The sequence below is a fragment of the Cebus imitator genome, unplaced genomic scaffold (genome assembly GCF_001604975.1).
Source record: "Cebus imitator isolate Cc_AM_T3 unplaced genomic scaffold, Cebus_imitator-1.0 Scaffold633, whole genome shotgun sequence".
NCBI lineage: Eukaryota > Metazoa > Chordata > Mammalia > Primates > Cebidae > Cebus > Cebus imitator.
In genome coordinates, this window is record NW_016107948.1 from 580,979 (window position 1) to 592,906 (window position 11,928).

An 11,928-nucleotide genomic window follows, 5' to 3' on the forward strand; every position below is an offset into this window, starting at 1 on the left:
AAAAAAAAAAAAAAAAAAAAAAAAAAAAAAAAGAATATTTATCTAATAAAAGATTCATATCCAGAACATACCATAACTGAAATAATAGCACATTGTTTAAAACTGGGCCCAGAGACTAAATAGGCACCTGAAGAAAGAGGACATCTAGATAGCCAGTAAACATGAAATGAGTTTAACCTCATTAATCATCAGGGAAATGCAAATGAAACCACAATGATGGCTGAAGATAAATTAAGTAAAAATAAAAATTAAAAACACTGGGAATACCAAGTACTGGCAAGGACTAGGGAGGCTAGAATTCTTACACACTTGTGGTGGCCGTGTAAAAACTGAACAACTTTGGCAGTGCCAAAGCTGAACACATTCCATTCCAGAAATGCACACACATGTGCACCCAAAGACATGTATAAGAGTATTTCTAGGAAGTATTCGTAACAGCTCCAAACACAAAACAACCCAATACCCATCAATGGGAAGAGGAATAAATAGTCTATTCATATACAGATGTTCTGGTCTTATAATGGAACTGCATCACAATAAACTCACAGTAAGTAAAACATACATTAAATTAAAAATGCATTTAACATCCAGATAAACCCATCATAAAGCTGAAAACTTATAAGCTGAACTCTGTTAAGTCAGGAATGGTTTGTAATTAACCATTATACACAGCAATAAAAGTGAAGGAATTATTGTCACACTTACCATGGATCAATCGGCCTCACAATACTGAGGGAAAGAAGACATACACAAAAGGGTATCTAATAAAGTCCAAAAGCAGGCAAAACCAGTTTATGTGACAGAAGTCAGGAGCCAATAGATGGAAGAGAACAAGAAGGAGCCTTTAGTGCTGTAACAATGTTCTATTTCATCTGTTGTTTGGGTGTGGTTATGAGTGTGTATGCTTTCTTAAAAATTCACTGAGCTTAAATTTATCAATGTTTTTGTACCTATACTGCAACAAAATGTTTACAAATTTAAAAAAGAATTTAGCTACATGAGGCGATATGGCAGAAACAAAGGTGGTAGGGAATGTCTAAAATTGAGAAATTGAGAAATAACTATGAAGGCACATTGTTTAAAAAAATGAGATGCAATTACACCAACACGAAGAGTTAAAAATGGTTGCTCCTAAGGTTTGGAGGGGACTGTTTTTCAATTTTTTTGGTACTTTCTTAAAGTGACATGCATATGTTATGTATATAGAAATGGTTAGAATATTCCAATTCTTCACAAAGGAAAGATCACTAATGTAGGTTTAAAAAAGTAGACAGCTTCCTGCAGCTAACAATGCCAAAGTCCATCTGTTAGAAGAAAATTCATTCTGCTTCTCAGCACAAATTATGATTTTAAACATCAAGTTTAAAAGTTAAAACTTTACATAAGGAACTGACAGATGCTATCATGTCACCAGTTTTAAGCCAAATGTTAATCATTGAGAAAGGGGGAAAGAGACCAATGCTAGATATATTTTATTCTACTAATGCATCACAAACTACCATGGCTGTTTCATACTTATTTTCTCATTATATAAAAGTAAAAACTTGTTATGAGAGTACAGTGATATGTCTTGGTATGCAGAGTGGTGCTGCTCATGGATGAAAGTTCTTATTCTGTTTTATTCTTCATATTAAACTACCAATTCCTAGTGCAGTTTGTGAAGATGTTAATAGGAATTATATAGAAAAAGGTGTTCCAAGGTCAATCAAGTTTTGCAATCACTGGATTTCTGTATTGTGGGTCTTCTAAGAACCACCATATGTTAATGTGATTCTCCAGAAGGATGTTCCTCTGCACCTCAAATGGTGAGGCACTATAGTTATTACATAAAAAAGAAAAAAAAATTAAGAAAAAATTAAGAAAAATTAAGAAATTAAGAAAAAAAAGCCCAAATTGTTGTTTTTTTTAATGGCAAGGATCCATAACAAAAGCAATTATGAGGCAGCTAGACTACTTCTACTAGTAGGTTTAGAGTAACCCAGAAATTTGAAAACCTAAAATTTCCCCATGTCTTAAAATTTTTTCCAAGACTAATAGCATCTTTTAGGGTGTCCTGGCTGTTTGGCAGGTACACAGATTTTACTGAACTTCTCTAAAAGAGAAATTCATTCAATTAAAAACCACATTTGACAAAACTTTAAAATAAAGAGACACTGTGCTAAAAGCATTTTCTGAATTTATTTTTGTGGTTTTTCAAGTCAACATTAAACTATGTATGTTTTTAAGTCAAGGCTGAATTATAAATGAACTTCTCAGTATTTAGATACCAGAATAAAAAAGAACAAGCAAAGGTTGTATAGGATATCTGAGTTTTTTTTTTTAATCTGAACAGAAAATAAGTAAGTATACAAGTTCGCTAAACAGAAGTGGTATAAATTGAATTTTATGTATTATGGAATTCAGTACATCACGTTTACTTCGGTAGTCAGTGATTGTTATGGTTAATTCTGCAAAAAACAAAACCAGTTATGCAGAAACAAGAATATAAAATGCCCCTTTCTGAACCCCAGGTTTGATAAACTGATTTCATATCTAGCTTACTGATTATATTCCGTTTCACTTCTCCCTGTGCAAATAATACATCTAGTCATTTACTGATGGTTTGATGAGCTGAAATCATCTTCTCTTAGGATAGCTCAACGTAACAACCAAATATAAAAAAGTTATTCAAGATTCAAGGAGATAAAACAGTGCCTCAGAAACATGATTCACCCATGTATACATAATTTTAGAACATATTTTTAAACATAAAATCACAGTCAAAGACAGTGATAGCATTGCATACTCAGTGCATTACTTCATGTAGTGCATTCCTATGGCTCATCTGGAGTTTAATACCAAATAACTACCACACTTCTAATGGGCTTCTAACACAAAAATTTGTCTAATTCTTCAAAAAATCAAAAACTCTCATAAAGACCTTGAGCCTGGCATGTAAGGACTTTGTGTTTTAATATCCCAAACATTGGGAAGATTAGGTGTGACACATGGTAACCCCTCCTTGTAAGCAAGACTGCACATACATTTTTGTTACATCACCACAAAGAACCCTCAAACAACTCAATACCATAGCCTGAGAGGGGTACATTTATCATTCAGTTAAGGAAAATCGAAATGCACTCCAAGACACACACAAGGAATGAGTATTACTGTGGCAGCTAAAGAAATCTGCCACTGTGTAATAAATGCGGTTATGCAATGATGTTGTACATTTAAATAATACATTATGACTTGTTTCCTGCTACCATGGGGCACAGGAAAATGAAACTCAAGACTATCTTGCTAGAACAGGACAAATGATGACCCAGTTTTAAATAGGGTTCTTCATTGAAGGAAAAGATAGAGCCATAAAAGTCCAATTAGCTGACTTCAAATGGTTTACATCCCAGGATGAATCAGGTTACAGTGATTGAAGCCCAATTTAATTTAGGCAGGTTTTTAACCACAAGAATAAGGACATTCTTAGTACATATTAATAATTAAACCAACATATACACAATTAGCAATATCCTATATAGTATTAAATGTTTTAACAACTTGTTCTCCATTATTCTATATCTAATTTGTTGCTTTGTTTTTTTTTTTTAAAAAAAAACCAAGCTCAACTTTATTTTACAATGTACTTTGCATTTCTAAGTGTATTCCGTAATTATTTCATTGAAGCAAGTATAGTTCTCCAGATTTCTCTAAGAGCCAAACTCAACTGTATCTTCTGTTATCTGTTTGAATTCATAGTTGCCTCTGCCATCCATATGCAGGTAGTACTAGGAGAAAGACGGGGGGGAAAAAGTCAGTAACTAAGAGTGGATATAGTACTGTCCTTTATAAAAATAAAATACAGACTTCATTATTTTAAGGGAGCTAAATCTATAAGCATCCCATGAATTAGAATGCTTCTGTAACTCCATGACCAAGGATCTCAGCTACCAGTGGGTTAAATTGTGTTAAATGCAAGACTGTTCCATAGGTTAGTCTTTATTGCTTCCTGTCGCCTGATTACCTAATCAGCTTGGAATCTCTAACTTAAGGCTTTTTATTTGTTTTTAATTTATAGAGGAGAAAAAGAGCTATAAAAAGTGCCCGTATATCCTAACATTTGAAGTTGCAACAGCAGTTACAAAGCCTTCTAGTTTTATTTAGGGGCTTATTTTCAGAAAGCTTTCTGAGTTTCCATTTTCTGCATTACTATTTCTTAGCTATCCTGGCCTCTCACATTCTAGTTGTGTTCCTCTCCTTCACATGATCACTGGCCTGATGAGTATTTTGTTACTTGTCTATATCTTCAAAAGAAGAGGAAGGGTGAAACTCAAATACTCTCAATTCCTCTCAATGTTCTATGGCTATAATACTTAAGAACTTCTGAGAAAACACAGAGGCTTGGTTATATTTTAAATGGCTTTGATTTCTAGTTATTCAATTTCCTGTTCATGAAAAATTGGCAAATTATAATATGCCATAAAATAATAAAATCTATCTTTAAAAGTCACATAGTTATATAGCATTTCGTTGAATTTTATTAAGTACTTTCATACAGGCTACCTCTCTAATTTTCATGGTAATCTAAGAGATAGGCAGGTAAGGATCAATAACTTCATTATACAAAGGAAGCAACTGAGGCTAGAAACACTGGTGCCTGAACCCAGGCTCCCTGACTTCAAATCCCATGCTCTTCTTTTTATCACTCGTAGACTATCATCTACATCCTAAAGTCCTGAAAGTAAAGACTGTAATTAATTTACATCTGTCATGACACAGCTCAGTATCTGGCAAAAAAAAGTGCTTAATCAGGTACGTATTTTGCAGGACAAGATACGCTTACCATTGTTCTAACTTTTCTGAACCCCTTGCTTTTACCTAAAATTTCTATATCATTTAAGAAGGGAAAAAAGGAAAAAAGAAAGGAAAGAAGAAAGGAAGGAAGGAAGGAAGGAAGGGAGGGAGGGAGGGAGGGAGGGAGGGAGGGAGGGAGGAGGAAAAAAAAAAAAGAGAATTAAACAGGGTTTGCTTTCAGGTTTTGAGCATTTTACATTAAGAGTTGAAAAGAAGTCCCATAGTGAGAATGGCACTGCTGAAGCACCAGAATAAATAATGCATCCGTACCAATGTAAGCCTCACTAGAATATCTTTGTAAATTATAGTTACTACCTCATGAATCCTACCTACTACAGTGCATTGATAAGCATAGCTGACATTATTCAATCTTGCCCCTTATAATCCTGACCTCTATTAAAAATGTCCCTAATTTTTTTGCCATGTTATTCTTCTTAAGACTTTTTCTCCTCTGTTACTACTGGTTAAGAAAAAGTTTACTTCACCATATTTGTGATAAGACTATGCAAATTTTAGTAAGTTACTATTAACAGACAACAGTCACTTATAAAAATAGAGAAAAATTGTTATGCTATTGTTTTCAAAACGGACAACTATAATATTTAAGAAAATCTTTTTTTATAAAACCACTTTTTCTACTTAAGACATTATGTTTAAGGGAATATAAACCATACAATCTAAAACCATATTCACCTGAATTCATATTTTAAAGAAAATAAAGTTTCACTGTACCATTCTATGAAAGAAATACAAACCTCATGATGTTTCCAAAGAGATTTCCTATGTGACACAGTGAAGAGGGTGATGCCGACCTAATACAAAGAAAATGATTTAGGTTTGTATCAATAACTGAGTCACAAATTAAACTAGTCCATGTACGTCAAGCTGTTAAGAGGACTGTCTTTGGTGACTAAAGTTAAAAAGCAAAGTCCATGAGAAAAAATTCACAACTGATGGCAAATGTTTACAGCAATGGAAAGTACTGGCCATCAACCACATAATAAAAACTACCAGGTACTGGCATTAAGTATATTATTTCGTTTTGGGCAAAAAGCATATCTCCTAGCATGTTTCCTATTTTTTTGTGAAAAATATATGAGAGGAATATAAGAAGGATAAAAACAGCCAAAGGTCAAAATCAGGAAAAATTAAATCAGTATAGCATTGCTGACAGCCAACTTGCTTCTCAAATACAGGGTCATAATCACCTACTGTAAACTATTGTTATGGAATGTGTCTTGGAATTCAGCTTTTGAAAATGTATTATTTAACAACTCCAGAGGGTTCTGAGGCAGAATTTTGTAATTAAACACATGTTTCTGTAGCAACACATATGGACACTGAAATCAAGTGAGACAAATAGAGTTTAAATATCTTTTGTTAGCTTAGACAAGGTTTTACCCAGTGAGCTTGCTACAAAATTATGAAAAATGTTTTGAATTTAAGTATTTTCTGGATTTCAGATTGTGAATATGTATTTATAAATATGTACTTCAGACTTAAGAAAAAAAACATTACTAATAACAGCTGTAGTTGCTCTGGATCAGTGGTTCTCAACCAAGGTGGGGAGGACAGTGATATTTGTCCCTCAGGGGGACATTTGGCAATGACTGGAGGCATTTTTATTGTCACAACTGAAAGCACCACTGGCATCTAAGGGTAGAGGCCAGGGACGCTGCTAAGCATTCTCCAGTGCACAGAACCCCCCGCGCTGCCCAACTAGGAATTACCAGTCAAAAGATCAAAAGTGCCAAGACCAAGAAACCCCACTTTGGGTCACTGTTCCTCCACGTCCATCACTTGAAGCTGGCAAATGCAAGTCTAGGGCATCCAGGAAATTTCCACTATGGTTTCTTCATTTTATTTTCATTTTGATAATTTTTAAAAGATCATTGTAAGTATATTCTGGATCATTTTTACCAAGAGATTTAAGTGCCTAACTTTGTATTTTTACACCTCTGATTGCCAAGGTGATATAACATAAAACTTCTAATGTGTAATAAATTTGGCTGCACTGTGAAAGGTTCTCAAATTGGTTAGGAATTGTATAATAAAATAAGCATATTATCAGTATTAATAAAACATGTATTTCAAACATACCATACTTTTCTGATTTTTCAAAGCTCATTTCAGATATTATTTCTCTGCTCATGATTCCACAATAATTGGATCAGATATCTACTTAATGCACACATTCTTTATATGAGAATATAAAGAATATATAAATTATATATCAAAATACAAAAGCAAATGCAAAATAATAAAATTTGAGCCTCTGATTCTATTTTCCATAATTAAATCCCAAACCACTGGTTTAGTTCCACAGGTCTCTTTAATGTTGAAAATTTGAAATTGTATCTAAGTTTTTTCTGTATTTAATTTGTAAGTTTAAATTAGTTTTGTAGCTATAAAAGGGCTCTAGGCTTAAGCAGTTAACACCTCATTTCATGTTTACATGTTTAAGTGCTATTACAGTAATTTAAATTATCTATGAGGCCCCATATGAATTTTCTTCTTTTAAATGGAACTAATGTTTTATAGAACTTATACACTCCTATATAAGTACTTCAAGTCTATAGTTAGAACATACGAGGAAATCACGGGGTCGAAATCACCAGTGAAGAGCCGCTATGTCATTGAATCAATGGCACACTGCATGGTTTTATGTACATGAGAATACCATAAACATCTCTAAGGCCTATAAATTTGAAAACCAAAATGAACAAACATATAAATATTATATATTACCAAGACAAATTCAAGAATAGAAACTAAATCATGAACAAGATAAAATCAGTAGTTAAAAATCTTTCTACAAAGAATAGCAAATTTGTTCTTTTATCATCACACCAGTGCTTCTCAAACTTTAACGTGCCTTTGAATCATCTCAGAATTTTATTAAAATGCAGATTCTGGTTTAGCAGTGCTTGAAATTCTGCATTTCTAACAAACCCCCAGGTGATACTGCTGCTGCTGAACATGACCATACTTTGAAGAGTAGGGATTCATACTATATATACTCAATATGACCTTTTTTATTTATTGAGAACCCCTAAAGAATATATATAAAATGTTAAAAATTGGCCTGTCACAGTGGCTCACGCCTGTAATCCCAGCACTTTGGGAAGCTGAGGCAGGCGGATCACGAGGTCAGGAATTTGAGACTAGCCTGACCAGCATGGTGAAACCCCATCTCTACTAAAAATACAAAAATTAGCTGGGTGTGGTGGTGTGCGACTGTAATCCCAGCTACTCAGGAGACTGAGACAGGAGAATCACTTGAACCCAAGAGGCAGAGGTTGCAGTGAGCAGAGACTGCGCCACTGCACTCTAGCCTGGGCGACAGAGTGAGACTTTGTCTCAAAAAAAAAAAAAAAAGTTAAAAAATCTTCATCTACCTCATTTACTTATACAGAAACTATAAAACAGCTAGGATATACTATACTTGTTCCAAAATTTAACCATGGTATAGATGTTGGTAACAATTTCTCAAAGAAAGAAAACTGATACTATTGAATAATTAAAGAATGAAACCAATAAAGACAGCCTCAGACTTGGCTACTAAAAGCAGCTTTGGTAAAATATTGCTCAGGCTAGAAAATAAAACTGATAAATTAAAAATTGCCAAATAATTATCACTGAGTTTTACTCATTAAAAAACCTGATGATTAGGTAAAGTTAATGGAATAAATTAAGAAAAGATCAGTTTATTAACTCTAAGTAATGAGGTAATGGGCCAGATGTGATGGATATTGTTTTATATCTCATTTATATAAAATAATATATTTAAATCTATTTCTATATATAAAGAGACTCATATACAGAATGTATTTATAATTCTTTTTCTTTTACTCACGTTTTAAATCTTTATTAAAACAAGAAATCGTGGTGTGGTGGCTCACGCCTGTAATCCTAGCACTTTGGGAGGCTGAGGCAGGCAGATTGCCTGAGGTCAGGAGTTCAAGACCAGCCTGGCCAACATGGTGAAACCCTGTCTCTACTAAAAATACAAAAACTAGCTGGGCATGGTGGCAGGCACCTATAGTCCTAGCTACTCAGGAGGCTGAGGCAGGAGAATCATTTGAACCCAGGAGGAAGAGGTTGCAGTGAGCTGAGATCGCACCACTGCACTCCAGGTTGGATGACAACAGCGAGACTTCAAAAAAAACCAAAAAACAAAAAACAAGAAATCTTCTGGTAGAAATTTTGTTACTTAGTGACTTGGAATCTTCTCTTTGGGGAGATGTGGAAACACGGTACACTAGGAAGGAAGCCAGGGCTCCTCAAACTGAGCACCTGCACACTTACCTTTCGACAATGACTGTAAATGTAGCCTTCCACGTCGACACTAACTGCACTTGTGCATTCATCCAAAATGGCAAACTGGGGTTTATGATAAAATAATCTTGCCATCTGAAGGATAAAAAAAATATTTTGTGTAAAACACAGGCAGAACTAAAATTAATAAGCCAAACAAATTTATGTTAAATATGCATTTGCAGTCTTGTAAAGCAAAAGTATAAAAATTATTCTAAACTCAAAAAATCTACTTCCCAGAAACAGAAACAATATAAACATCATTGTTTTTACTGTCATCCTGAACAAAGAGAAAAATGTACTTCATGGGAAATATTAAGTGCTCAGAGTAAAACAAAAAGCTTAAGACTGATGAGAGAGGGAGTTTCAAACTAGTTTAAAGAAAGCTCACTAAACAAATAAGATTCGAGAGGACATATTTTAACCAAATCTCAGAATTGAGACTAGATGACTTCAATGCAAAAAGGTCTCTATTTAAAATATTTTGCTGCTTAAGTGTTGGTACCAATTAATATTCCCACCAATAATTTTTTATTGTACCTGTTTTATATCTCCATTGTCAGTTCTGGGTATGCTCAATTTTTTTTTAGGCCAATGCTAATTTTATAAGTGAAAATTAACACCAAAATTATAGCTTACATTTCTTTAACTATCAGGAATAATGAACATTTTCCCATATTTATGCTCCTGTGTATTTTATTTTCTGGGGATTGTTTATGCTGATCTTTTGTGTAACTGATATTCCAGTTATTGGCATCTGCCCCCTGACAAGATCTTCCTGTTTAAGACCAATGGGCACTTTTCTGTCCTTAATTTGTCTTCTCTGCAACACTCTACTCAGAAAACCACTCCATCCTTTTGAGAAAGTGACGGTGAAACCGTGCACCTAAGTTTCCTCCCACTTCTGAGGATCCTTTCTCAGTTTCTAGCACTTTCTTTTCCACTTGACCATTAAATACAGGAGCTCCTCAGGGTTAATTTCTAGGCCACCTTCTCTTTTTCCTGTATTCTATCTCTCAGTGATCTCATCCAATCTTAATTTCAAATACCATTTACATTTTATAAACTTGCAATATGCATCTCTCACTCATATTTTTCTAATTTCCAGATATATAAAAATTTTGTGCCAGGTGTGATGGATCATGCCTGTAATTCCAGCACTTTGGGAGGCCAAGGCCAGAAGAATGCCTGAGATCAGGAGTTCTAGACCAGTCTGACCAACAGGGAGAAACCCCGTCTCTACCAAAAATATGAATTAGCTGGGCGTGGTGGCGCATGCCTGTAATTCCAGCTACTGGGGAGGCTGAGGCAGAAGAATGGCTTGAACCTGGGAGGTGGAGGTTGTGGTGAGCTGAGATTGCACCACTGCATGCCAGCCTGTGCAATAAGAGTGAAGTCAGTTTCAACAACAACAAAAAAAAATTCGGCCAGGCACAGTGGCTCACATCTATAATCCCAGCAGTTTGTGAGGCTGTGACGGGGCACTGCTAGAGGTCAGGAGTTTGAACCCAGCCCAGGCAACACAGGGAAACCTCATCTCTACTCAAAAAAACAAAAAACAAAAAACAAAAAACAAATTAGCCAGGTATATGGCGGTGTTCACCTGTCGTTCCAACTACTCAGGAGGCTAAGACAGGAGGGCTTGAGCCCAGCAGGTCAAGGCTGTAGTGAGCTATGATCAGGCCACTGCACTCCGGCCTGGCTGAAACAGTAAGATGCTGTCTCAAAAAATAAAAATTTAAAATTTAAACATTTAAAAAATTAAAAATAAAAATTCCTATTTGACTTTCTACTTGGGTATTTCACAGGACTCTCAAACTTTTAAAAGTCTAAAAGTCAAATGTAATTTCTAGATTTTCCCTCTAAAATCCATTTCCTTCCCTAATCTTGAACATTTCAGCAAATGAGACTATCGAACAGTTGTGCCAGTTAGAAAGCCAGGAGTCCTTCCTAGTCAGGGCCTTCGCTTCTCATCCTCCCTTTCACTCTCCCACCGCCATTTTTAGAATGAACTAAAAAGCCCATTCAAGTAAGAAATGTGAAGTTTCAAGTTCACTCATTTTTCTCATCTCCAGAAACATGCCCTTAGTCCACAGCACCCTCATCTGGATGACTATAAGTAACCTCCTACCACCTCTGCTGCTCCTCTCCAGTCCACTCTCCATGTAACCAGAGAGTATCTTTCACACACATCAATCAGAAAACTTCACTCTTTGGCTTAAAACACTTCAACAACTTCCCATTTTACTTAAAATACAATTCAAACTCCTTACCATGGTCTGTAAGACCTGTACAATCTTATTCCTACTCACACTCCAACCTCGACATTCTAGCCAACACCACCTCCTCTCAACTGCTTATGAACAAGATGTCTTATGCCTTCCAGGCTTAGCACACATCACTCTTACCTTGGGTCTCAAATGCCTTTCTCTGCTCCTTAGAGCTTTCAAATTTCTGCTTATAATGTCATCTTCTCAGGCAAACCTACCCTCATCCCTAGCCACAATCCTAGTGGGTCCTTTCTGTAACACCTCTGAAGCACTTCCTATACTGTGAATTGTATATTCGTTGACTACCTGCCTAAGCTATAAGATTCACAGGCCGGGCACAGTGGCTCAAGCCTGTAATCCCAGCACTTTGAGAGGCTGAGGCGGGTAGATCACGAGGTCAAGAGAGCGAGACCATCCTGGTCAACATGGTGAAACCCCGTCTCTACTAAAAATACAAAACATTAGCTGGGCATGGTGGCGCATGCCTGTAATCCCAGCTACTCAGGAGGCT

General features: G+C 35.4%; 1 protein-coding gene across 1 annotated transcript in view; it reads right to left on the reverse strand.

The window, feature by feature from the left end:
• Positions 1-1,456: 1,456 nt before the first annotated feature.
• LOC108295329 (ATP-binding cassette sub-family D member 3-like) overlaps positions 1,457-11,928 on the reverse strand; it is a 15,058-nt gene continuing 4,586 nt past the window's right edge. The window contains exons 2-4 of the mRNA XM_017517468.2: positions 9,139-9,243; positions 5,586-5,642; positions 1,457-3,764 (exon numbers count right to left, since the gene is read on the reverse strand). Coding sequence (XP_017372957.2) covers positions 3,687-3,764; positions 5,586-5,642; positions 9,139-9,243 — 240 coding nt within the window. The 3' untranslated portion in view covers positions 1,457-3,686. The remainder of the gene's footprint in view (positions 3,765-5,585; positions 5,643-9,138; positions 9,244-11,928) is intronic.